Genomic DNA, 25,993 nt, shown 5'->3' with positions numbered 1-25,993 from the left:
AATTTACTTTTGAAACATATTTAATGAAAAAATTTATCTAGTTAGAAGAAAATTACAAAAGTCTGAGCTAATTCATAAATTACACGCAAAAAACTTATCCAAAATACAGCTAAAAAATATATAACAGCATATAAGTTCGCATTCTTTTAGGTTATTTTATACAAAAAAAGTGTCTGGATATTTTTTTGTAATGCTGGTCATTTTCGATTTATACAGGGTGTTCTATTATTGATAGCAGAAAATTATACCAGTAAATTAAACTTATTAAGACAAATGGAAAAGCTCTCTACCAAATTTCGCTCTGAGGCCTGATTCGGAAGATGTAATAATAGAAAGATTTATGCATTCACAGACCAATTAAACTCATCAAACGAGTAGAGGTCACTTTAGAATATAAAGGGGTCTACCGTTATAGTCTTCACTTCCTTCGTTTCTCCCCTTTTTGATCTCAATACCATGAATTTTAATTTTTTTTTGTGTGGAATCCTAAATTAAAAAACAATAATATACAGCTCATGTTACTTGCTGATAATGTAGCTTTATATTGGTGAAAGAATTTTTAAAATCGGTCCAGTTGTTTTTGAGTTTATCCATTACAAACAAAAAATCAACTCTTTCGATATTACTGTAGACAAAAACGGTTAAGAACTGACAAAAAAGACGGCTGGAAAAATACGGGGAAAGACTTTTTGAAAAGCACTGTTTATTCCACTAAATGAAAGTTTAGGTACGTATTAAATCCTAGACAAGGCAACCCTATTTTGAAAAAATAAAACAAATCGTTTTCACATACGTATAATCATAACGTATAACGCATACGTATACGTAAAAAAAAAAACTATTTCTAAGTGACTAAACACGAATAAAGAGCATTCAGAATTCCATTCCATAACAACAACAAAAAACATTTAACAAACCAGAAATGAAAATAAAACTGTTTCCGTTTTTATCAAATTTTTCAATTTATTTATTTTTACTAAAAACTCTCTCTTTAATCGAACTCTATATATACACACACATACACATGCACAATGTATCTCAAAAGTAATCATCCCACTCTAAAGTTTTCAACACAAAACCAACAAAAAGAAAGAGCACAGATTGTAACCATCTTATCAATTACTTTTGAACTTATCTGTATATAAAATATATTAGTTTCACCCTACGTTCAAGGGTTCAGTTGTTCAGTTCAGTAGCATGACTGACAATTCATCCGTCAATCATTTTACCAGCGACAAATCTCTCACAGACCAATCAACTCTCGATCTCATTAGGTGGACGGCCAACCCGTGAATACAAGAGTGATCGAACGGGCCAAAAAGCCCGTAGATCCATGCTAACTCGATTGGACGCCGATGAATATTAATCACAGGGCTTACACAAGATGAAAAATTCCGCATACTTTTTTTAACTCGACTCCAATGAAAGCATGGTTAACCCGAAATAAGCCAGGGTATTTGAACCACAGGATTAACGCAAGAGCCGTCAGCGGGAAAAATGTGTTGTCGAGCGAAAAAATGTGACACCATATTCGCTCTATTGTGAACCTTATAAGCAATGAAGCTTTAAATACAGGACTAACTGAGTTGGAATCCCAAGGAATCCGCATGCGCTATCTCGAGTCGACATCATTATGTATTTGTTAACAGAATTCATTATCCCATTTAATTGCTCTTTCCTTAAAATTACCGATTTCCGAAAGTTTCATTAAATTTGGCGACTTTCTATCCATGTACTGATCGTGTCCAAAGTATTTCGTAAGTTACCTACGGACTCGTAAGTTCTAAGTCGTTATTTAAATACGAAACGAAATAGTTTTTGAAGGATTTACTTCAGTGAAATATATGTATAATATAATATACAGTCAAAATCAATTGGAACGACATTTAAGGAAAAGTATTTGTATACACAGTGTCTTTTTTAAGTTGACAAACACAGAATGTCTTAGCAAAACACAACATGTTGTGTTATCCTAAGACATTATGTGTTATGTATTACACAATTTAATCCCCTCCGTATCTATATTAATATATAATTTGATACCTCCCACATCTAAGTGTCTCTGTAGTGGTGAAATAATTTGATAAATATGTATTATTTTTTTGTTTTCTTTATAAATAAAGATAGCAAAATATTTTTTTTAGTATTCGCTACCCAATTAAATCAATTTACAATCAATTATTGTTTTATGATAGTCCTCGTGGCACTTACTACGTTTAATGAGTTTGATAGGTTTGTGAATCCATAAATCTTTCTATTTTTCTCATAGCCACATCTTCTGAATTAGACCTCAGATCGAAATTTTGTAAAGAGCTTTTCCATTTGTTTTGATAAGCTTAATTTATTGATATAATTTTCTACCATCAATAACAGAACACCTTGTATAAGATTAATATTACTATAACTGAAGTCATGATAATATATTTTGACTGTATATAATATTTCTATTTCTATTATTAGATTCCAAATATAGGTTACATATACTCCCACTGTCTAGTATTTACTAGTACTAGTGTACTGTAATGGTGTATACTCATTCTGTGGGAGTGTGGTAGTACAAATGCTTCCAAATAGATCTCTTATCGAAAGGGGAAACTAAACTAAATTTAAACTATTCAAATATACATTAAATTGAATTTAAATTCGATACCATACCGATGTTGATGTTACTGTAATATACTTGTTTTATTAATATTATTCATACATTGGCGTCTACTCTAATATCACTATTATATACTAAGGGGGGGGGGGGGAGGAGGAGGTATAAGATAATCTATAAGTGTTTTTTTTTTACTGACGACAAAAAAAGATTACTATTAATTCGAAACCGTATGCAGGAGAAAGTGTATGATCCTTCTGGATAAAATAATCTCTCGTTGTTTTAAGTGAGCCAAAAGCGAAAAGCGTGAATCGAAAGCCATCTAGTATATTTACCAATAGATCAAATTAATCGTTCCACAAAGACTTCTGGCGATGTATAAGCTATTTTGTGATTCGTAGCAAAAATATTAGTTTTATTACTTATGATCTATGGTAAGATAATTTTCAACACAAAATTTCTTCCTTTGTACTAGTTTTCACTGGCTGATTGTTTTTCTCTTGGTTTCTGCTGACTTTTAATAATATTAATAACATATTTTGATTTGGGTAAAATAAATTTTATGACTATATTAAAATATGTCGTTACAGGTAAAATGATCCCTTTTATAAATGATCCCTATTTTGTATATAAAACTATAATAAGTAAAATGATCCGCCATCATGTGGCGGATCTTGAATGTATTAATTTAGATGATTTTACCAGTGATTTTTGTTTTCATACTAATTATTGATGCAATGTAAAAGAACAATTAATATTTTATGTGAACTGTTTGATAAAAAATGCAATGGGTTCATTTTACCAACCTATTCTTATAAGGTCAGTAAAAGGATCCTCTTTTTAGAAATATTGAATAGTTTTAACAATTTGAACAAATCAAAAATATTTCGACGTTATACATATCTCGAATAGTTTTGCTATAAATTATATTCTTTTCTTAGGGGAATCAGTATTGACATCGTCCATTTGGTAATTTTCTGAGAGAAATTTCACTAATTTGGGTGGCACTTTAACGAAACATTGTCTTTTTGGAAAAGGCATTTCAGTTTTTCCTCGGTAAAGAATGGTTTTAGTAGCATAATAATCGATTAATTTATGGCACATCAAAAAAGTTTTTAGAAAAATCAATGTGTAATGTGAATAGATGAATTAAAATCACCTGTATATGAATGGAACGGATTTCACATATTTATTTCCCATATCTTTAATGAAAGGTTAAAGATCATCGAACATAGGAATCATTAAATTATTGGAAAATTTGATTGTTAAGTGAAAATGGTGAAAAGTTTAATTGAATGTGAAAATATAATGAAAAATTGGATGACCATATATAAAGTACCTATATATCGTTTTAGTTGATATATTAAGGTAGTATAGCAGTAGTAGTATAACTTTCTTATCGCTACGAGTTTTTTACGTTTTTCTTCATGATTTTAGCTAGCTTCAAAATATAAGCCTATGTTAAAAGTGCTAACTTCGGGAATTTTTTTAGCGAAAACTGTATCCGCGAATGTGTTGAAATTTCACGAGTGCATTACAAAAATGTTCATCTTAATAATTTTTTTTCCTATCGTAAAATAAAAACGCCCTTACTTCCTTAATGAAATTTTTAATTAATTATAATTTTTTTTTGTATCATCAGTAAAAAACAAGTCAAAAATGATTGCTAATTTGCCTGAACTGTTTCTCGCTTCGATACAGCTATACTACCTTAATTGAAGCTTTGATTTGAATTGTTTTGGGGGGTTGATTTCTGAGTTTGAAATGCAGACGCCCATGTGCAAATAGGTATCATCAGTTCAAATTAAATAATAAATATCTGTGAAAATTTAACAGCCCACTTGTACCTACCCCAAAATAATATTCTCATACCATATTTTATTTTACCATATTATCACCTTAGGGAATCCAAAATTCTCATATACGGAGAGTATGTACATGTAACCCAACCCAAGCCCAACACAACCTCAAACAAACCATTAACATTACCTAAAATTTAACCATTGACTAGTTTATCAATAGATAAGTTCCGAAATTATTTGAGCTAACTAAAAATTTTTATATCGATTTTTAAGAATAAATAGCACTTAAAAGTGACGCAAATTTTATTTATTTTTGGGTCAAAATTAACTTATATACTGAATTTTATCGAAATATCCGATTTGTATACCATGCATATATGTAATATGCAAGGTATACTAAGTTTACTCCCAAGTTTGTAACGCTTAAAAATATTGATGCTATGAACAAAATTTTGGTACAGATGTTCATAAAATCACATAAATAGTCCATTTACGGTTGTCTGTTTGTCTGTCTGTCGTCTGTCGTCTGTCGTCTGTCGTCTGTCGTCTGTCGTCTGTCGTCTGTCGTCTGTCGTCTGTCGTCTGTCGTCTGTCGTCTGTCGTCTGTCTGTCATCACGATAACTCAAAAACGAAAAGAGAAAACGAAGTCGAGTTCGTAAATGAGCAACATAGATCAATTGGGTCTTGGGTCCGTAGGACCCATCTTGTATAAACCGTTATAGATAGAACAAACGTTTAAGTGTAAAAAATATTCCTTATAAAAAAATAACCAAGTTTTGTTTGAAACATTTTTTCGTAAATATCACTGTTTACCCGTGAGGGCGCAAATTAGGCGTAAATTGTATAGTATGTAATTATGTAACTATTCTTAGAAAAATGAGATCTCCGACGGATTTCTGTGTACCTATATATTGAAAACTACCCAATTAATTGCTGCGCTAATGTCAGGTCAGTCTTCAAGGTTGTGCTATCAGAATCAACTGTAACCTAATACGTGAGATTAGTGCCAGCGTAGCGTATGACCTTTTTTTTTTTATTTTGAATTTCTTGAATATTTATTTAACTAAAATGAAAAATGAAAAGAGATTCCATTAACTCTAATTAAAAAGAATTAGTAAATAGACGAAGGAATAAAGTTTGAAAAATTTTAGCAGTTAGTTGAATTTGAATGCGGTTTTCGGTTAATAGTGATGAAAATGATTCCAAACTTGTAACACGAAGGTTTTTGGGATCGCTGAACACGGATATCGTGACAGAATTGGTATCAGAAGTACCTGGTACAACGGTATCCTCGTCGCTTCCTGGGCTTTTCGAAAAATTCGTCATATAACCAGTTTGGGGTCGCTAAATACAAATATCGTGATAGAATTGATCTCAGAGATACCTGGTACAACGGTATTCACGTCACCTCCTGGAGTTTTCGAGAAAAACGTCATATAATCAGTCCAAACTCGTTACTAGCTGGTTTTGGGATCGCTGAAGTACATGAATTGGTCTCAGAGGTACCTGGTGCAACCCAGTAACGAGTTTGGACTGATTATATAACGAATTTCTCAAAAACTACAGAATTGCGATGGGGATACCGTTGCACTAGGTACATCTGAGACCAATTCAATCGAATACCGAAAACCGCATTCAAATCCGACTTACTGCTCAAATTTTTCGAACTTTGATCATGTTTTGTGCTTCGTTTCTTCGTCCAAAAACTCAATCGTACAGTTTTAATTAGCTTAATGAATTCACCACCACTCTTTTCTATCTGATTTAAAATCAAAGTCAAAATTTGTTTGTTGTACTTTGATTCAATGACGTCATTACAACTGTGCTACATGAATATGATTCATAAAATTTTATACATTTTTTATCTTCATATTAGAATCGCACCTGTACACAGGTAGATAGAGATACTATACGCCTGTAATTTATGATGGTTTTTGTGAATTTTCATTTGATGTTTCATAGGAAAATACACATTTTCAAATAAAGTAATCATCATTATTAACATTAATCACCAATTTTACAATTATTTATATTTTTACGTGTTTTTTTGGGAAACCATATTTTTTGTTATTATTTTATCATAGCACAGACAATAGAGATATTGAGCTCAAAAATTATATGAATAAAAATAAATTATTTAAAAAATTAAAAAAAACCCGGAGTTAAATATAAACTGAAAAATAAAAAACAGGTACAGCAGTTTATATAACGACTTTAAAAGTCAGGATCCATTATTGGGAAGATTTGAGCAGGTGTAGATTCTAATGGGTCCCTACTGTGTTAACGTCGTTATGTAAACTGTTAAAGTCGTTATGTAAACTGCTGATGCTACTCAGTCGGGTTTTTTGATTTTTTAGTTAGGAGTTTCCTATCAAACGATACCCTACTTACCGTATTTTGTCGACTTTCATTTTCAGCCTCTGTATGTATTTATGTTTGGTCCTTTGAGACAGAACGCGTGAACCGATTTAAACTTGGTATGGTTATATAACCGATTTGTCTATTTAATAGCTATTGAATGATAACCCATTTAACATAGTTCGAGGACTTTCATTCTTTGCTTTTTCACAATATGGCGTCTGGTGGTCGGCATATTGAATTTAGATTCTTTAATAGCCTTCGCAAGGTAAAATCAAATTGATCGGGGTAAGAATCGTCGAAATCGGTACACGCATTTGGACTCTATTGCGCCACATACGACCACATTTACATTATTTTCACAATATGGCGTCTGGTGGTCTCCATGTTGAAATTTCACTATTGCCATATATTCAGCAGCACTCTTAACGCTAAGAAAAATCGATTGACGTCAGAATCATTAAAATCGGCAGACACGTTTGGTCTCTAGTGTGTCACATATTAACACCCATAATTCTTTTTGACAGTAAGGGACCAAACATATATACAGAGGCTGAAAATAAAAGTCGACAAAATACGGTAAGTGGGGTATCGTTTGATAAGTATTTGAAACTCCTAACTAAAAAATCAAAAAACCCGACTGAGCAGCAGCAGCAGTTTACATAACGACTTTAACAGTTTACGTAACGACTTTAACACTTTAGTAAATATCACGCTAATTGCGTCGTTTTTCTGTAGAATTTCGATAAAAATTGAACTGCAAGCGACAACTTCCAAGAAACAACTTAAACAGTGATCTTGAATGAGGGTATTATTCTGTACTGTTGACCTGGAAAACGTGAAAATTTTTGAATTATATAACTTTTTAAATCATTCAAAGGTCTTTACAATTTGAATCTGTGGTGTTTTCTCCAATTAAAAAGAAGGCCAAGAAGTATTAAATGATTAAGAGGTATTAAATGGTTGAGATTTTCCATGCTCAACACCCGATAGTTTCTGCTATAATATCTAAGAATTTACTGCACACAATATGATTCCTGGAAACTGAATACTATTGACAGAGGTTTAATATTGCTTTTGGCAAAGAATTTTTCTGATCGATAAAAGTTGATTACAGATTATATTTGCTTAGCGTTCTTAGAATCATAAATATGGACAAGTTTATGAGTTCTGCTTAAACTTCAAACGACATTCTTAAAATTTCCAATCGAATTGAAGTTACTAAGACATAGAATTTAGATATAATTTGAAAAGAAATTTCGTCGCATAACTTTTTATGATGCCAGTTAGAAAATAATTAAGGATTCGAATGAATAATCAACACAATATTAAAGAAATTTTATTCTTATTTTTTTGTCTACATTCATGAAGTTCATGTGAGTGCTACTGAAGATATAGCAGTAATGAAAATTTATTATGGTGACCAACAGGCGGCATATTGTGAAAATGAGTGTTCCTATGTTTCACACTAGAGACAAAAAGCGTGGACCAATTTTGATGATTAGGACGTTAATCGATTTGTCTTAACCTTGGGATTGCTACTGAAGATATGACAGTAATGAAAATTCAATACGGCGACCATCAAATGCAAATTGTATATGTATGTATTATATGGAAATATCAGTTATGTATGTGTGACATGTATGTATGTGTAATGTGACAGAGTAATCAACACTGTCTATAGATGGTATTTCCACAATTAACTCAGTCAATTGTTTGTTTTTACTTTTTTTTTTTCATCAATTTTCAAAAATTTTAGACTGTTCATTTTCAAATTCAATGTCATTTCAAGTCATTTCGAAAAAGTATGTTTAGCAAACAAGTCAAGTAGCCAAACGTATTTAAACAAACCAAAAAAAAAAACTAAAAATTTGTATTTCGTGTCTCGATTCTCGATTTAAAATAAATCAAAAATAAAGTACAGAAAAAAACCAAAAAAAAAAAAAAAACTGATAAAAAGATTAAAATGAAGAAGCCACAGGTGAATTATATTGAAATGCATTAAAGTTACTACATTAAAAAATATGGTTTCAGCTACTCATACAGCCTCTATAGATTAAAGAATTATTAAAATTACTATATTAAATAATTATTATCTAAAAAATGTTAATATTTTTATCTCAAACACTCTTCGCTTGGGTTTTTTTTTATACTTTGGGAAAATTTAAACTTTGTTACCTAAAGAGAACTCAATCTTTAACTTAGCGATAATAAAATATAAGAAAATAAATTATTGTTTAAAGAAACTTATTACAGTGAAACCTCGGTAGCTTTAACCTTAAGAAAATTCAAAGTTTTTTACTGATATCGACCACCTGACGCTTTAAATTTTCCATTTCAATTCAAATTATTTTCCAATTATTAGTGCATTCAAGCGTGCTTTTAGTTTTTTAATGAAACCCACATCATTATCTTGGTAATCTTTATTTAACTTCATACATATTTACAATTACATTTTGATGTGGGTGGATTCGGTTACTTCGTGCTTATCCAAGGGACGACAATGTGATCAATTCTGCACCTCAATTAATTATAATTGTTCACACTGCCGCTGCCTTGATTCGAACCCGCAACCTATGCCTAAAAAGACAAACAGTCTAACGCCTTAGACCGCTCGGCCATTTAGACTCAAGTTTTTTCCAGTACTAATACGTGACAATATCGTAGGCTCCGAAACAGGATACTAGGAATACGTGCATAACAACAAGGTGTCGGGAAGAGTCGGTCTTATCTTGTATCCTGTTCTCAGACATATCGGCGCCGAGAATAGGGTACATGGGGATGTTGAATCCTCTTGGAACAGATTAGAAGATAATCTGAAAAACCAACAATTAAAGGCATGGGCTAGCTACGAGGGAGGGCGAGTCGAGGAGATCTTGAAACTAAACAGAGCTGATATTAGAGTCATCGTAGAGTTACTCACAGGGCATGATATCCTGTCAAGTTCCAACAACAGATTGGAAAAAGACAATCTCCCGCGTGTGACAGATGCGGAGAAAATTCAGAAGAAACATCGATCCACTTTCTCTGTTACTGTCCGGCGCTCATACAGCAGCGAAGGAAATGGTTTGGTCTGGACATAGTCGAACCAGAAGAAATTAGGAAACTCAGCGCTAGGCAAATCCTGGGTTTCCGTACATCAGTTGGTTATAATAGCCACTGAAAAGCGTAGCGGGGACAGAGTACAAGGGTCTACTTAGCTAGGTGCTCTGAACCATTGCTTCGAGGCGCGATCCTCGAGCATGTCCCGCTAACCTCCATACCCATACCCATACCCAAAGAGGCTGCACCGAATGACTTTTCAATAAAAAAAATTAATGTATGGAAGTTGTTAAAAGTAAAATGTACATATTGGATATAATATAGCATAGTATATAGTATATATAGTAAGTATATTGTGTAGTGTATACTTTAGAGAGCTAGAGGCGCCCCACTGGCACTGCTTGTAATGTTAATGTTGTAATGGGTTCCTCAGTCCTCTGCATATAGTACGGCAGCTGACCCAATGATCTGGTTTTCTAGTTTATGCTTAAAATTAAAACTTTTTTCCAGTCCTCTCACTAGAGATATATTGAAAATGTATTAATAAGTACCAGTGTAAATGCATTTTACACCACTTTTTAGTAGTATTTAACAACAACAACCCATTGAGACTGAGATTAAGAAATTGAAGATGGATCAGCCGTAGGCTTAAAAAATCAGGCAGTTAAAAAAAGGAACGCTAGACTAGATACCTTAAGGAATGAGGAGAGGAGGGTGACCTAAGAAAAGCTAGAGAAGAAAAGCTAATTAATTATATAACTTATAAGTTGTATTTCGTGACAGAAAAATGAGACACATTGATTGAACCTGTTCGTTTTCTATGTATCATTAACGGCGTGACTAGACATAGAAAATGAATTGCGTTCTCGATCGAGATGTAAAATGAAGTTTTACAAAAAGAAATCCCGTGAAATACCCAGTCTCTGTAAGTAAAAGGTTAAAGAAGTAAAAGGTTAAAGACAAGATCATTTTGACGGTTAGCTGCCGTACTAGAATACTAATACTAGTACACTAGACTCCACATAACACAACGCATTCTTAGCATTTCTGAATCAGTCCATCGTCATCGTCATCGGTATCGGTATCGGTATCGGGTTAGAACACTACAACCACACTAAACTAAAGGTGTACATCATACATTTAAACGTAATATCGTACTGTTCTTGTACTCCAAACTAAATACAACATCAATAAAACATTTTGATTTTGTACAACTCGGTTGTACAACTAAACATTCACAACCTAACATATTTAAACAGTTTGTATGTAGTAAACTCCAGAACGTGAACGTGGACGTAACGTAAAACACAAGTAATAAATACATCATATTACAACGTACAGTGGAGTATTTATATCAAATTTCTGGGCTCAATTCTTTTGTTTTGCATTGAAAGTTGTTTTTTGGTGTAGTTAGATAACCACTCCATCACAAACAGATCACTTAAGTTACTTTAACCTCGCCCCCCGATTGTTTTGTAAGCCGCAATTACATGCTCTTACGGATGCATGTTGTTATTGTTGTTGCTCTCAATTTACCGTGTTATTCAATTTAAGTTTACTATGTTTGTTAGTGCAAATAAATAAAGATTTATATTGAATATTGAAGAAAAGCAAAGAGGTTATATATAACATAGAGGCTTAAAAGCATAGTAAACGCAATAAGTGAATTATTGACTGTTAAAAAAGAGACCGAAAAAAGGGACTGTCTTCCTTCTTTGTCTCGCAGCCTGACAAAGCGGGAATATAAATATTTTGAATTATTGTATAAACACGTGCATGTCTGTGTATTTCATAGAGGTAATATAAGACAGATGAAGACAGCTATACGCGTGGTTCAAAGTCGAAAAAAGGAGCAAGCTTGTAACTTATAATTCCAAAATCCCCTTAAAAGGAAACAAAAGCGAGCATAGATAAAAAAAAATTGAAGAAGTCTTTTAATTAATTTTATTCCTAAAAACCCTCCATGATATTTTTTCTCATAAATTTGGTATAAATACTCCACTGTACAACGTACCTTACGATTACGTCCGTTACGCCACTGACTTATTAACTAATAACTACTGATATTAGTTAGTTGCGTTGCGTCTACCATGTAACACCTCTAATAACTCTTTTTACTACTAATTTTTACATCATACGAGTTAGTTTAGTCTATGAAAAACTAAAAAAACTCTCTGAATGTGTATCTGTGAATTGAAATGTAAAGTGCGTGATTGTGCCACTGTCTTTGTGGGGATTACTCTCACTGAACACTTTATATATTCAACAAACTCTTTTCAGTATGGTTCAGTATTGAAACACATGTTAAACATTGGTCTTATACTATTAGTATCAGTTATACGACTATAGTTACGACTATCAGTCAGAAGTCTTACATTCGTGCAGTATATCGTAAACTATAGTGGTCTTCGGTCTTTTTTATCAGTATTTAAAATTATAACGCCACCTGATCAGTTCTCCTCAATTATGTGAAAAAAACTCAAATAAAAAACACCTGCTGATAAAATTTTTGTTTTGTTACTTTTTTTTTTGGACGTGCGGTTTCAAAAATCTTACACACATGTGTTTCGGCCCATATTCTTGGCTATGGGCAGTAATTTTTTTAAAAAAACTATAGTGGCATTTTTTATTTGTTTTGTTTTATTGATTGTGGCTATTGGATCTGTGGCTAGGAGTATTCGGGACAATCGTCCCGTTTCAACGTTTAGTGATATTACAAATATGACTGAGTTCACCAACCAAATACGGACTACTTTTTTGGATGAATTGGATCTTAACGCGAATTCTGTTGATGTTCGACAGGTAAATTATTTATTTATTTAAATTTGATCTAATGTTTATTTTTAACAACACAGAAAAAATGAGTTTAATGGCACACAAATATTAAAAGAAATAATCTTTCTAAGAAATCTTTCTTGCCGATTAAAATTTTTTTTTTAAATTGTTTTGTTTAAGAAAAACATAATTATTGCTTTCCAGAAAAAATTTCTTTGCGCCAAAAAAACCTTTTTTTTGTGGGAACTAAAAAAAAAGCGAAAATTTACACACGTAGCAAAAAAAAACTTTCTGGCGCTAAGAAATGTTTCTTACCAACTAAAATTTTTTAACCAAATTCTTGGTTTAAGAAAACAAAAATTATTGCTTTCCAGTAAAAATTCTTTGCGCCAAAAAAATCCGTTTTTTTGTGTGAACTAAAAGAAAAGCGAAAATTTTTCACACATAGCAAAAACAAATTTCTGGCGTTAAGAAATTTTTCTTACTACTAAAAATTATTTACCAAATTCTTGGTTTAAGTAAAACAAAATTATTGCTTTCCAGAAAACATTCCTTGCACCAAAAAATCCTTTTTTTTGGGTGAACTTAAAATAAAAATAAAAATTCTGTATTTGCATATAATTAAACCTTAAAATTATAATTAATGAATTAATCTATGTATAATTAAGGATGTATGAGCACGGTCGTGGGACACAAATTTAAAAAATTGAAGTAAGAATAAAATTTTCGATATCTGGCGTATTTTTCAAAATATCGAAAACTGCAAATTTAGTTTAATTATTCAGCTTTCGATATTTCGAAAACTAAGGCACATATCGAAAAATTTTATTCTTAATTTTCGTCTACATTCGTAGAAATGTTCATAAATTTATCATCAAAGTTCAAAATAAGATAAAAATAATTTTAACCCTAAATCTATGCCATTGCTAATATGTTTACTTTCTATTAAAAAGTTGTTTTTTAATTTGATATCATTTGTTCGAAGTGAAAATTATCAAAAACTTTCAAAATATCGTTTTTCGAAATTTCTCCTTAACAGCCAATGTATTTTAAATCGATTTTTAATGATTTTTTTCTTAAAAATTTGCATGGATACCAAAGCTGATTTTTAACCACATATTCCTTGAGTAAAACTACAAATTTTCAACTTTTTATCTTTTAGAGTTTTAGAGACTTAGCTTCCCCGAAACATCGACAAAAATATTTTCGATTTGCCATCTTTAGGTCAATTTTGGGATATTTTTCACTCTTTGACCAAAAGTTAATAAAATCCAGGATCTGAAATCTAAAAATAATTTACATAAAGAACCAAAATCAATAAAATAACAATATTATTTTCCCTTCAAATTTCCATATATTTTCTATTAAGAAAAATATATTTATATAAATAATTTTCCGTTTTTCATTAGAAAACAATCAGTTGATTTTTCTCTAAACAATTTTTCTTATTGTTAAAGCCCTAGTTTTTTTGTTGTAAATATGGGTTGGTGAATAATGAAGAAGGCGGGTTTGAAAACGAATTGGGGTGTATTTTTTTTGTATAGTGAAAAACATTTTAAAAGGAAACGTTTAAAATGAAAACACTTTCGGAAACGGAAAATCTCTTAAAAAAGAGAAAAGAAAAGTCGATTATGTGGTTAACGGTGTATTATTTTTTTCTCATATAGTATGCGAATGTTTTTCTAGTGTAATCGTAAACTATTTGAAAATTGAATTCAAATAAGTACTTGTTCGAAATAGGTTTTCTTCTCTATTTCAAAACTATTAAAAAGAGGTTTTCTTCACTTTTTTGAAGCAAATAAAAATAGGTTTTCTAAAGGATGTATGAGCATGACAACAATGTTTCAATTTAAAGCTCTAAATTTTTGTATAGAGAGACTTTTACTCAAAGAAAATGTGGTAAAAATTTCAGCTTAGGTATCCATGCAAATTTAAAAAAAAAAAAGTCATTGAAAATCAATATAAAATACATTGGCTCTTATGGAGGAATCTCAAAAAGCTACATATTTTGAAAGTTTTTGATAATTTTCACTTGGAATGAAAATAAATAAAAAAAACTTTTTAAAAGAAAGTAAACAAATAAGCAATGGCATAGAGAAAAAAAACCAAGTGTCTCCCATCCATATAAGGGATGTAAGAGCAGGGTAGATTTAGGGTTTAAATTATTTTTATCTTATTTTCAACTTTGATGATGAATTTTGTTATAACTTCATGAATGTAGACGAAAAATAAGAATATAATTTTACGATATCTTCCTTGGTTTTCGAAATATCGAAAGCTGAATAATGAAACAAAATTTTCAATTTTCGATATTTTGAAAATTACACCAGATATCGAAAAATTTTATTCTTACTTTTCGTCTTATATTGTCAAGGTATAATATAATGTATTATGAAAATTGAAAATATATAAATAGGTTTTCTTGAGTTTTTTGAAACAATTAAAAATAGGGTTTTTCAGTTTTTTGAAACTAATAAAAACCTGTTTTTCCTGGCTTCTTTGAAACAATTAAAAATAGGTTTTCATCACTTTTTTGAAACAATTACAAATAGTTTTTCTTGACTTCTTTGAAACAATTAAAGATAAGTTTCCTTAGGACAAGAAAATCTTGTTTTTTTAAATGCAAAAAATACTTCTTTTTGATCCAAGAAACCGATTTTTTTCTGTGTAGTTAAATAATTAAACAAATTTTAAGAATAAAATTAAGTTTATATTCGGGAGTTTTTCATTTGTGGAAATTCATTTGATTATACTCATTTTAAAATATAATTGTAATTGTTTTCAATAAGAAATTACTAAAATTTTTCGAAACATCGTAAAATTTTTTTCAATTTTTAATAAATCAGCTTAAATGCTCAACGCGGCATTCCTGGTGAAAACCAATAACATTTACCTTCCAACCAAATTCAATAAAATTTTCCATAATTTCAAAACTTTCTACATCGTAAAAAAAAAACATCAAAAGACACCTTATTTGATACTTTTTACGCATTTTAGTTACCATAAATTATTCCCGTCGCTTCCACAAGTTTTTCTAAACATTTCAATAACATTTTTAATTGTTTAATAATCTTAACTAGTTCGAAAATGTCAAGTTGAAATTCGGCATATAGGATTGTTTTTACTAGTGGGTAATTTCAGCAATTTAGATTGGATAACATCCCTTTAGCTGACGAAAAGGGTTGAAAATCGGTATGCAGGTTGGGTTAGTTTAAAAAGTTTAAAAGTTTATGAAAGTTAGTCTTTTAGTTATTTTACTTGCTCGTGTAGTTGTGACAATCACATCAGTATTTTGTTATAATATTTTTAAGTGGTAGAATCAATCAAAAAAAGATTGTTTAAAACTTTGTTGCATTTCAAAACAACAATATTTTAAATTTATATTAAACAGTATATTACTTTCATACAAATAACTCATGCGTTTGTGTCAACTTCACCATTCAACCCCGTACGGTAGTTGTATCACATTCGTGGCACCATTCGCCATATTTGATCTTGCAATGAGGTTGAGACAACCTCATCATATCTTTTGGTATTCAGAATTTTTATTTAGTGTAGAGGCCTAGATGGTGTCCATAGCGGATGACTAATGTACTAAAGTAATATTATTGAAGATTTTTTTATAAAAATGTATAAAATAATGTATTTATTTGTACTTATATTTATGAAATGTCTAGTAATTGTCTGAAAGGGAAGCTGTTAATTTATTCATCTTAACTGATATTAATTTCAAAAAGTCACGTACGGTACGATACCGTTCATAATGTACTGGTTAATTTTTTATTTTTTGTTAAAAGTGCAGTATTTAACAACGAACGAACGAATGCTTAAGACAGTCACCACTGGTCACTTGTCACTGTTCACTGTGGAATCTTTAATTTAGCTTCATTTAGTTTAGTTGTGTTTCGTTAATAAGCGTAACAAAACAAATTTAAGATCTACAACTTCTTAGTTTCATTTACATGGCTTTGCTTATAGCTACTTATTTAAAAGGAACTTCTTCAAATTACCAAATTAAAAAAATTCAAATAAGTCTATTTAGTCCAAGCAAATTATCAATTGATTATTATTCGTGTACTTTCGTTATTGGTTTTTAAGGTAGTATGATCACCAAGGGTAGTTTAGACTTGTGGTTGAAATTATTTGTACCTTATTTTCAACTTTGATGATGAATTTTGTTACAACTTCATGAATTTAGATCAAAAATAAGAATAAAATTTATATTTGAAGATATTCAAAATATAATTTCAATTCTAATTTGTTTACTTTCTATTAAAAAGTTTTTCTTTTTTAATTCCAAATGAAAATTATCAGAAAACTGTCCAAATATGTCCTTTATTGTGATTTCTCTATAAGAGCAATGCAATAAAACTTTAATATGGACTAATTAATTAACGATCCCGGTGATCCCTCCCTTGAATGATGGATCTTGGAGCTTGATAATACCACGCAACTACAAAAATATATAATATATTGTGTGCAAGCGATGTTTATAAATTTGATAATATAGATAACTCTCTTCAATCATTAATAAACTTTAGTCGTCTCTGTTCATAAAAAAATTGGATCTTCGATGAACTCATAATTAAATTAAAATTTAGTTTTTATATCATCGTCAACCTTATATTTTTATGTGATTATTATAAACTACAAGATTTTCTAAATATTTTAGATAGTTTTTTTATCACACTCTCAGATTTTTTGATATAGAAATATCCAATTGAAAAGGATAACTTATATGATTCATCATTTTTTCAGCCAACTTTGAATGATAAAAAAAGTAATAAAAAGCCTGATGATCTAGGAATTTTTGGTGATTTTTGTAAACTTTGATAATCAAAAAATGTATTTATATAAAGTTTTATTGAAATCCCTAGTATTATTCAATCTTTGCATATCTCCTTAAACTATATGTTTATATCATTTTATTTCCAAAATTTCATAATTATTTCCATAAATAATTTTATAATTTTCATATTATTTCAAAATCAATTAACAGGTCCCGTACTCTCCTGAGAAACTCTTTTTTTCAGAATTTAAGTAACAAAATGTCGAATTTTATTGGACTAATATGTATATGATATGATATACCCTATGTTACAAATTAGATGCAAGATACTTAACGGGTTACACCTAATTATATGCTTCAGGGACTGCTTACATCTAATCACTGAGTTAATTGTTTATATACCATGTGTAGACAGTGTTGATTACCGTTTGTTTTTTTTATGTAATGTAAGTAAAGAAAAATAGCCACACATACATACATGTCAAACATATATATAACTAATATTCCCATATAATACATATATATACAATTTGGGCATAGCTTACGCTCTCACGGGTAAACAGTGATGTTTACGAAAAAAGTTTATTTTTTTATAAGTAACGGACTCAAACTCACTTGACCCATGTTGCTCATTTACGAACTTGACCTCACTTTTTACGTTCTGAGTACGCTGTAAAAATTTCAACTTGATATCTTTTTTCGTTTTTGAGTTATCGCGTCCACAGACGGACGGACAACCGGAAATGGACTAATTTGATGATTCTATGAACACCTATACCAAAATTTAATTTGTAACATCAATATTTTTAAGCGTTACAAACTTGGGACTAAACTTAGTATACCTTGGTATATTTCATATACATGGTATAAAAATCATTTATTTTGAAATTTTCTAAGACATTTTAATAAGGAAAACATATTCCTTATAATGAACTAATAAAATATTAATAGAAAAACGGAAAAATTATTACAAGTATGTAAAGAAAATCAAGTATGGAAAAATTATTGAAAAAAATAAAAAATTACATAATAATAAATATTGAATGATTGGTATGTTTGTGTGTGGTTTTTCCCGAAAAATAATAAGGTCAGCCTTGAATGAATATTATTCCGGAACTGAATACATTAATTTTTCTTAAAACCGTAATAAATACAAAAACAAATGAATACAAAAACATTAGCTTGAACAGCAGAACTGAACTTTTTTGTATTTTTATATTTTTTTAATCACTCATTTACGTATTTTTAATTACAATTGGAAATACCTGGATTTATTTTAATTAATAACTAAACTCTTCATTTTACTTCAATTCATCTCTATTCATAGGCGTTTCTATGCTAACTATTTATTGGAGGGGAGAAACATCTTCTCAGTCACTTCTAAGATTTTATCAATTCTTATTATATGAAAATAATTACATTTTAAGGAGATATGCAAGGATTGAACATTGAATAATACTAGAGATTTCAATAAAACTTTTTTGACTAACAAAGTTTCCAAAAATCACAAACAATTCCTAGGTCATCGGGCTTTTTATTACTTTTTTTATCGTTCAAAGTTGGCTGAAAAAATGATGAATCATATAGGTTATCCTTTTCAATTGGATTTTTCTATATCGAAAAATCTAAAGAGTGTGATAAAAAACTATCTAAAATATTTATACAATCTTGTAGTTTATAAAAATTACCATCAAAATATAAGATTGTCGATGATATCAAAACAAAATATTAATTTAATTAAGAGTTCATTGAAGATCCAATTTTTTTATGAATAGAGGCGACTATAGTTAGTTTATCAATGGTTGAAGAGAGATATTTATACTATCAAATTTATAAGCATCGCTTGCACACAATATATTATATATTTTTGTAGTTGCGTGGTATTATAAAGCTAAAAAAAATCACATTATTTGAGTACAAAGCATGTATTTGATTTATATGTATGTACCGTGCAATAAACCAAAACTTTTTTTACAATACTGTAGGTTTACAATCATCTTAAAGAGTATCGAGATTGATTGATTATGGCTAACTATCGACTTACGTTACGACTGAATCTGAACTGAATGGTATAATTTCAAAAAAAGATATTTGCAGGTTTTGTACATCGACCTAAACACCTCTTACTATTTGTGAATCCAAACGGTGGAAAGCGAGTGGAAAGCGACGGTCGAAAGTCGATGTTAATGTAATTATCATGATTTTAACTAATCAATTTTATTGACTCGTGTCAATATATTGAGTCAATAAAATGGCTTCAATAATATTGATTGTGTCATCTCATATACGTATTTTAATGGTAGAAAATGTTTGCCCCAGTCTAAAGAAATAATTGTAGGCGCTCATGTGTGTAGGTATTACTACAGCTGTGTTCTGCTATGTAAGATAAAGACCTTTATTTAAAAAAAAAAATATTTTTATTATATAATAATGATTATCAATTCGTAATCGTACCTTTTAAATTTTATATTTTTTGTTTTAATAACGGATTGGAGCATACAAATACTAGACTACCACTACCAAAACTCCATGAACCATTTGGAGTTGTTTAAGAGAGCTTTGACGTCGACGGACTTTAGATCGGAGAGTTCCTCAAAGAGAGGCTGGCTCAAGTAAGTCCATTTCCTCATGACAAGAGCTGGGCAGTCACAGAGAAGATGAGACATTGTCTCCTCCTCATCATCACTGTGCCAGCTCTTGCAGTAGTCGTGATACACTGCCAGGCCTAATAATATAATAGCCGCAACAACTTTGCGAACAGAGGCCCTTGGAAGTGATATGAGAACTTCGGAACGCCTGCGATTGTACCCAGACCATATCTGTCTTGTAGTACCACAAGTACGTTCTTCCCTCCATCTAAGATTGGCCTTTTTCAGAATATCCTCTTTCAGAAGTAACTTGCAGTTCGCAAATAGAACTCCCGGGTATTTATTGATGCTTGTGTTCGGCAGCATCGTGCCATTTCTGGCAAACTCGTCGGCTTCACAATTTCCTGGAATGTTCTTTTGTCCCGGTACCCATACCAGGTCTACATTCATTCGTTCCGCCAACTCATTTAAGGACGTACGGCAGTCCTGTGCTACCTTTGACGTTAGATAAACTGAGCTGAAAGATCTTAAATATTGTAATGTTCCTGCACTTAAGGATGTTCAGTCTTATTACATGCCTGTAAAAATTGTGCATTTTTAACGAAAGAAAAAGTATCACATTTTGAATTTTTCATTAAAGTACTTACTGATAGACACCTAAGAATTTGAACAGAAGTAAATTGCATGTAATTTTCAAAATAATTAATTCAAACATTTGAAATATTGTTGGAAAAATGATAGAAAATCTTAATAAAATTTCCCGTTAATTAATTATTTCCGTAATAATTTCTGTTATTCAGTTCATAAAATATACTTATAGATTGTATAGATGTAGGTTAGGAAAACTACATGTTTTTTTTGTTGTTTGGCAAATGTTTTGACACTTATGACTTGACAACAAAACGGCTTGTATCAAAAAAAACAGATGTTTTTCATTCATGTTCAAAATGTGTATTCGCATCGTGCATGAGTTTTATTGGAGGCGTTTCCATGGTAACGATACACTACTTTAATTATAGAATTGTATGGATGCATATATAATTGTATGGATTGCATTTATGACTTACATTAAAAATCGAATTTTATTGTCTAACAAATTTAAATAAATAATTATGATAATTTACATTTAAAAAATAATATTTGTGCAATTTGTTTTCTTATTTTCACAATTTTTTATAAAACAAGTTTAATTATTTGTTATTTATCAATAATTTTAATTTGACATTTACTTTAAAATTTACATGTAAAGAATTGCAAATAAGGTATTATCGTTAGTCAAAAATAAATCATGAAATTTGACAAAAAGTTAAAATTTATGTAAAAATATGCTTAAATATTCTGATTTCGAGTCATAAAAGCACATTTTTCTTTTAAAATATTAAAATTAAAAATCGTTATTTTTAAACTGTATATCACGTGGCTTAAAACGCGGGTAAGCCCTGCTGTGATGTCATATCGGTATGAGTCATAGACCATCAATTAGTTCAGTGTAGACAGCTGGGTATAATATATCCATAGATAATCAGTATTTATATTTATTATAATCAGATGTCTATGAATATATCTGTCAAACTTATTTGTGTTATTTCGTATAATGATACCGATATTACGTCATCAAATTAGATGCCCGCGTTTTTGACAGTTTAAAAAAGGTTTAAAATTTAAGTTTTTGGCAAGAAAGCGTGTGTATTTTTCCGAAATCAAGCTTATTATAGAAAATTGCCTTGGTACTCGTACATCCTTAAGTAAAGTCTAAATGTAAACCTCCTTGATGGTTTCAGGTTTGGATATCTAATTTGCAAATGAAATAAAAACCCACTGTAAGAATAAGTATTTCAAAGTCACACAGAAAAAGGTTACTTGCAATGGAATGTTACAAGAATGAATTAATAATTGACAATTATTACATAAGAAATTCAAATACCGGATCTAAATAAAATTTCACAAATGAAAAAGAAATTTTCTAAGAAGTAAAAAGATTTTTTTTTTTTTTGTAAATGAGTAGGAAAAAAAAATGACAATCATTGTTCTAAGAACACGGAGTGGAGTACCTGCTACCTACTAGGTATGTAGTTCAGTGGCCTTCATTACATTTACATCTACTAAGTTACAACGAGACAGACATGCCTAACAAAAATTTTTGTATTCTGTAATATAAAACTCTTATTTCCGGAACAATAAATTTTAAAATCTAATCTTATAAAGTATAATAAATACGACCTCGTGCGACCTGCATAAACGTATATACCGTATTTGGGATACTTCCATAAGCTTTTTATTTCATGTGTATATGAAATATATCCAGATATACTTAGTTTAGACCCAAGATTGTAACTTTTAAAAATAAACTGAAAAATAATGAATGACAATCACATCCCGAAGTTGGTCGTTTTATTTTGAAATAAAGTAAAAATACTTTCAAACAATTTACTAATGATTGGAACAAGTACAGCTAAATATTTGTATTTACAATAGAATGGGATTAAATTTAAAATATGAATTTATTGATACAAAATCATTGAAGTTAAATAAACAAAATCATTACTTCTATGAAAGAGATTGGTTTTAGTTTTAAAGTCATGCAATTTATTGATGTAAAATAAAATTGTACTTAATTGGAATATATAATCGTGTAAATAAAGCGAATCGATGAATTAAAGGAAAATTTCTTTGCATTTGCTTTAAATAGAGTATTTGGTTATTATGATCGCATATCTATCATGTCTAGTCCATATGTGATTGAGCCAACTTCATGAAGTTTATTGTTACCAGTTAACAGAGAGTTTGAAATAAACATATTGACCTTTTTTGAAGCATTTAGCATATTTTTGGTATATATGTAACAAGCATCGATAGCGCAGTTGTAAAGCTGTAGACTTAGGACACTTAAATCAATCGTACATATTCCATATGTCGCTGGTTCAAATCCGGCTTGAAGAAATTTTTTTTTTGTTTAAATAAACCTATTAGCAGGTATGAATATTTTATTTCTTTTACCTGCTCGTGTAGTTGTGACAATCACATCAGTATTTTGTTATAATATTTATAAATTGTAGAACCAATCAAAAAACGATTGTTTAAAACTTTGTTGCATTTCAAAACAACAATATTTGAAATTTGTTAGACAGTATATTACTTTCATACAAATAACTCATATGCGTTTGTGTCAACTTCACCACTCAACCCCGTATGGTAGTTGTATCACTTTCGTGGCATCATTCGCCATATTTAATCTAGCTATGATGTTAAGAAAACCTTATATAGGTTGGAATTAAGAATGAAAGAAAAACTGGCTGAATTTTCAAAAACTCAATTCCTTGGGGGTTAAAATGACCAAATGTCTAATATGATTGAACAACTGGGCATTCCATTTTGAACACAAGTCGTCCATAATTCAACATACATAACATGAAAGTCAAATGAAAAAAAAAACACACAGATTTAGATGTGAAATTAGATTATGAATCATTTTTATTAAAAGGTGTCTATCATTACGTTTGCATATTACGGACCCACTTGATGACGTATAATTATATTGTATGACGTCACATAATTAGTTCCGTGATCAACGCAAAATTTCACAAGATTTATCAAGGATGACATTTTAATATAAAAAAAAAATAATAATAATAAATAATTGTACTTTGATATTAAATACAAATAAAAATTGAATGTGAAGCCAGTGCGCTGCGCCGCTATACATACTAAATAATCGCCATGAATAATTCTGTGTTCTGGTGCTGAGGGGGAGAGTGCGAGGCAAGGGGCACACAGGTACATGTTCAATTCTGTTGAGGGGAATTTATTTTTGCTAAGATCATTGTGATTGTCACTGTCACGTGGGTATTCACGCTTCTGATTCCGTTCTCTTCTGAATGTGAATCATATAAACAATGTTTCAATGATTTTCCTGGTCAAATTTTTAATTTTGCATATAATTAAAGGGTTACATAGAGCAAGCTGAAACGGATATTTGTGTTTAAAATTCATTTTAAGATGTTACGTCTATTCAGTGGCGATTTAGCTACGTCGCAAGAGTAGCAAATGCTACAGGGATCGCGCTTTTGTGGGCTTCTTGCAGCCAGGTGGAAGTAGACATATTTTTGAACAGGAGGCGTTCAATGAGGGCTCCTTGTATATTTATAAAGACTAAAAAATCACTCCTTGATAGAATTTGCGATAGGCACCGCGCTATAGCCCAATAAAATGAACACTGAAATAAAATTCTTAATACCAACCAATATGAGGTTATCTCAACCTCATCGCTCGACCAAATATGGCGAATGGTGCCACAAATAAGATACAACTACCATACGGGGTTGAGTGGTGAAGTTGACACAAACGCATGAGTTGTTTGTATAAAAGTAATATACTGTCTAATAAATTTCAAATATTGTTGTTTTGAAATGCAACAAAGTTTTAAACAAGCTTTTTTGATTGGTTCTATCACTTATAAATATAATAACAAAATACTGATGTGATTGTCACAACTACATGAGCAAGTAAAAGAAATAAAAGATTTATACCTGCTAATAGGTTTATTTAAACAAAAAATAGATTTCTTCAAACCGGATTTGAACCAGCGACATATGGAATATGTACGATTGATTTTGTCCTCAGTCTACAGCTTTACAATTGCGCTATCGATGCTTGTTACATATATACCAAAAATATGCTAAATGCTTCAAAAAAGGTCAATATGTTTATTTCAAACTCTCTGTTCACTGGTAACAACAATCTTCATGAAGTTGGATCAATCACATATGGACTAGACATGATAGATATGCGATCATAATAACTCTATTTAATTCAAACGCAAAGAAGCTTCCTTTTAATCGATCGATTCGCTTTATTTACACGATTATATATTCCAATTAAGTACAATTTTATTTTCTATCAATAAAATGCATGACTTTAAAACTAAAATCAATCTGTTTCATAGAAGTAATGATTTTGTTTATTTTACTGCAGTGATTTTGTATCAATGAATTAGTATTTCAAATTCAATCCTATTCTATTGTAAATACAAATATTTAGCTGTACTTGTTCCAAGTAAATTGTTTGAAAGTATTTTTATTTCAATATGAAACGGCCAACTTCAAGATGAGGTTGTCATTATTTTAATTTTTTGTTTCAGTGTAGTAATAGGGTGATTAAGAAGGGTAACTCAACCCCTTTGTATTTATTTGATTTTACCGGATACACAATTTGTATGAATATTGTGGGGTGTTAATTTTAGATCAAACACATGTACATCGCACATCGCACATGGTATTAATTACTGACCTACTAAAAAAAAAAAAAAAAACTTTTTACGACACATGCTGTAATACTATTTTTTTATTTACTTTCTCTTACACATTCAACATCAGCATTACACTCATGAACACTGAACACTGCTGAACATGCGAAGTCAGTCCTCACTGCTAAATGCTAAAATATATTAACACAAAAAAAAAAACTACAATTAACTTTTTTAAAAACAAGTGAAAACAAACAGTTGACTGAGTTAATTGTTGTAATACCATGTATAGAAAGTGTTGATTACTCTGTCACATTACACATACATACATGTTACACATATACTACTGATATTCCCATATAATACATACTATACGATTTGCGCATGATTTGCGCTTTTCACGGGTAAAAATGTTTCAAACAAAAGTTGGTTATTTTTTTATAAGGAACATTTTTTACATTTAAACTTTGATTCTATCTCCAACGGTTTACAAAATGGGTCCTACGGACCCAAGTCCTAATTTACCACTGTTGCTCATTTACGAACTCGATCTCACTTTTTACGTCCTAAGCACGCTATAAAAATTTCAGCTTGATATATCTTTTCATTTTTGAGTTATATTGTCCACAGACAGACGGACAGACAGACAGACAACCGGAAATGGATTCATTTGGTGATTTTATGACCACCTATACCAAAATTTTGTTCATAGCATCAATATTTATAAGCTCTAGCTACAAACTTGGGACTAAACTTAGTATACCTTGGTATATTTCATATACATGGTATAAAAAGAG

At 30.3% G+C, this 25,993-nt stretch overlaps 1 protein-coding gene and 1 long non-coding RNA gene across 2 annotated transcripts in view; both read left to right on the top strand.

Annotated features, from left to right (window-relative positions):
- Positions 1–207: 207 nt before the first annotated feature.
- Positions 208–2,333, top strand: LOC123302797. Its single transcript, XR_006535557.1, has 3 exons — positions 208–322; positions 723–727; positions 2,295–2,333. It is a non-coding gene; the product is annotated as an uncharacterized LOC123302797 (long non-coding RNA).
- A 10,099-nt stretch (positions 2,334–12,432) lies between these two features.
- LOC123303066 (protein dbl-1) overlaps positions 12,433–25,993 on the top strand; it is a 37,165-nt gene continuing 23,604 nt past the window's right edge. Inside the window, exon 1 of the mRNA XM_044886164.1 lies at positions 12,433–12,604. Coding sequence (XP_044742099.1) covers positions 12,524–12,604 — 81 coding nt within the window. The 5' untranslated portion in view covers positions 12,433–12,523. The remainder of the gene's footprint in view (positions 12,605–25,993) is intronic.

This window comes from Chrysoperla carnea, chromosome X, assembly GCF_905475395.1.
Source record: "Chrysoperla carnea chromosome X, inChrCarn1.1, whole genome shotgun sequence".
NCBI classification, from domain to species: Eukaryota; Metazoa; Arthropoda; class Insecta; order Neuroptera; family Chrysopidae; genus Chrysoperla; species Chrysoperla carnea.
This window is presented reverse-complemented; position numbering and strand designations above follow the sequence as displayed.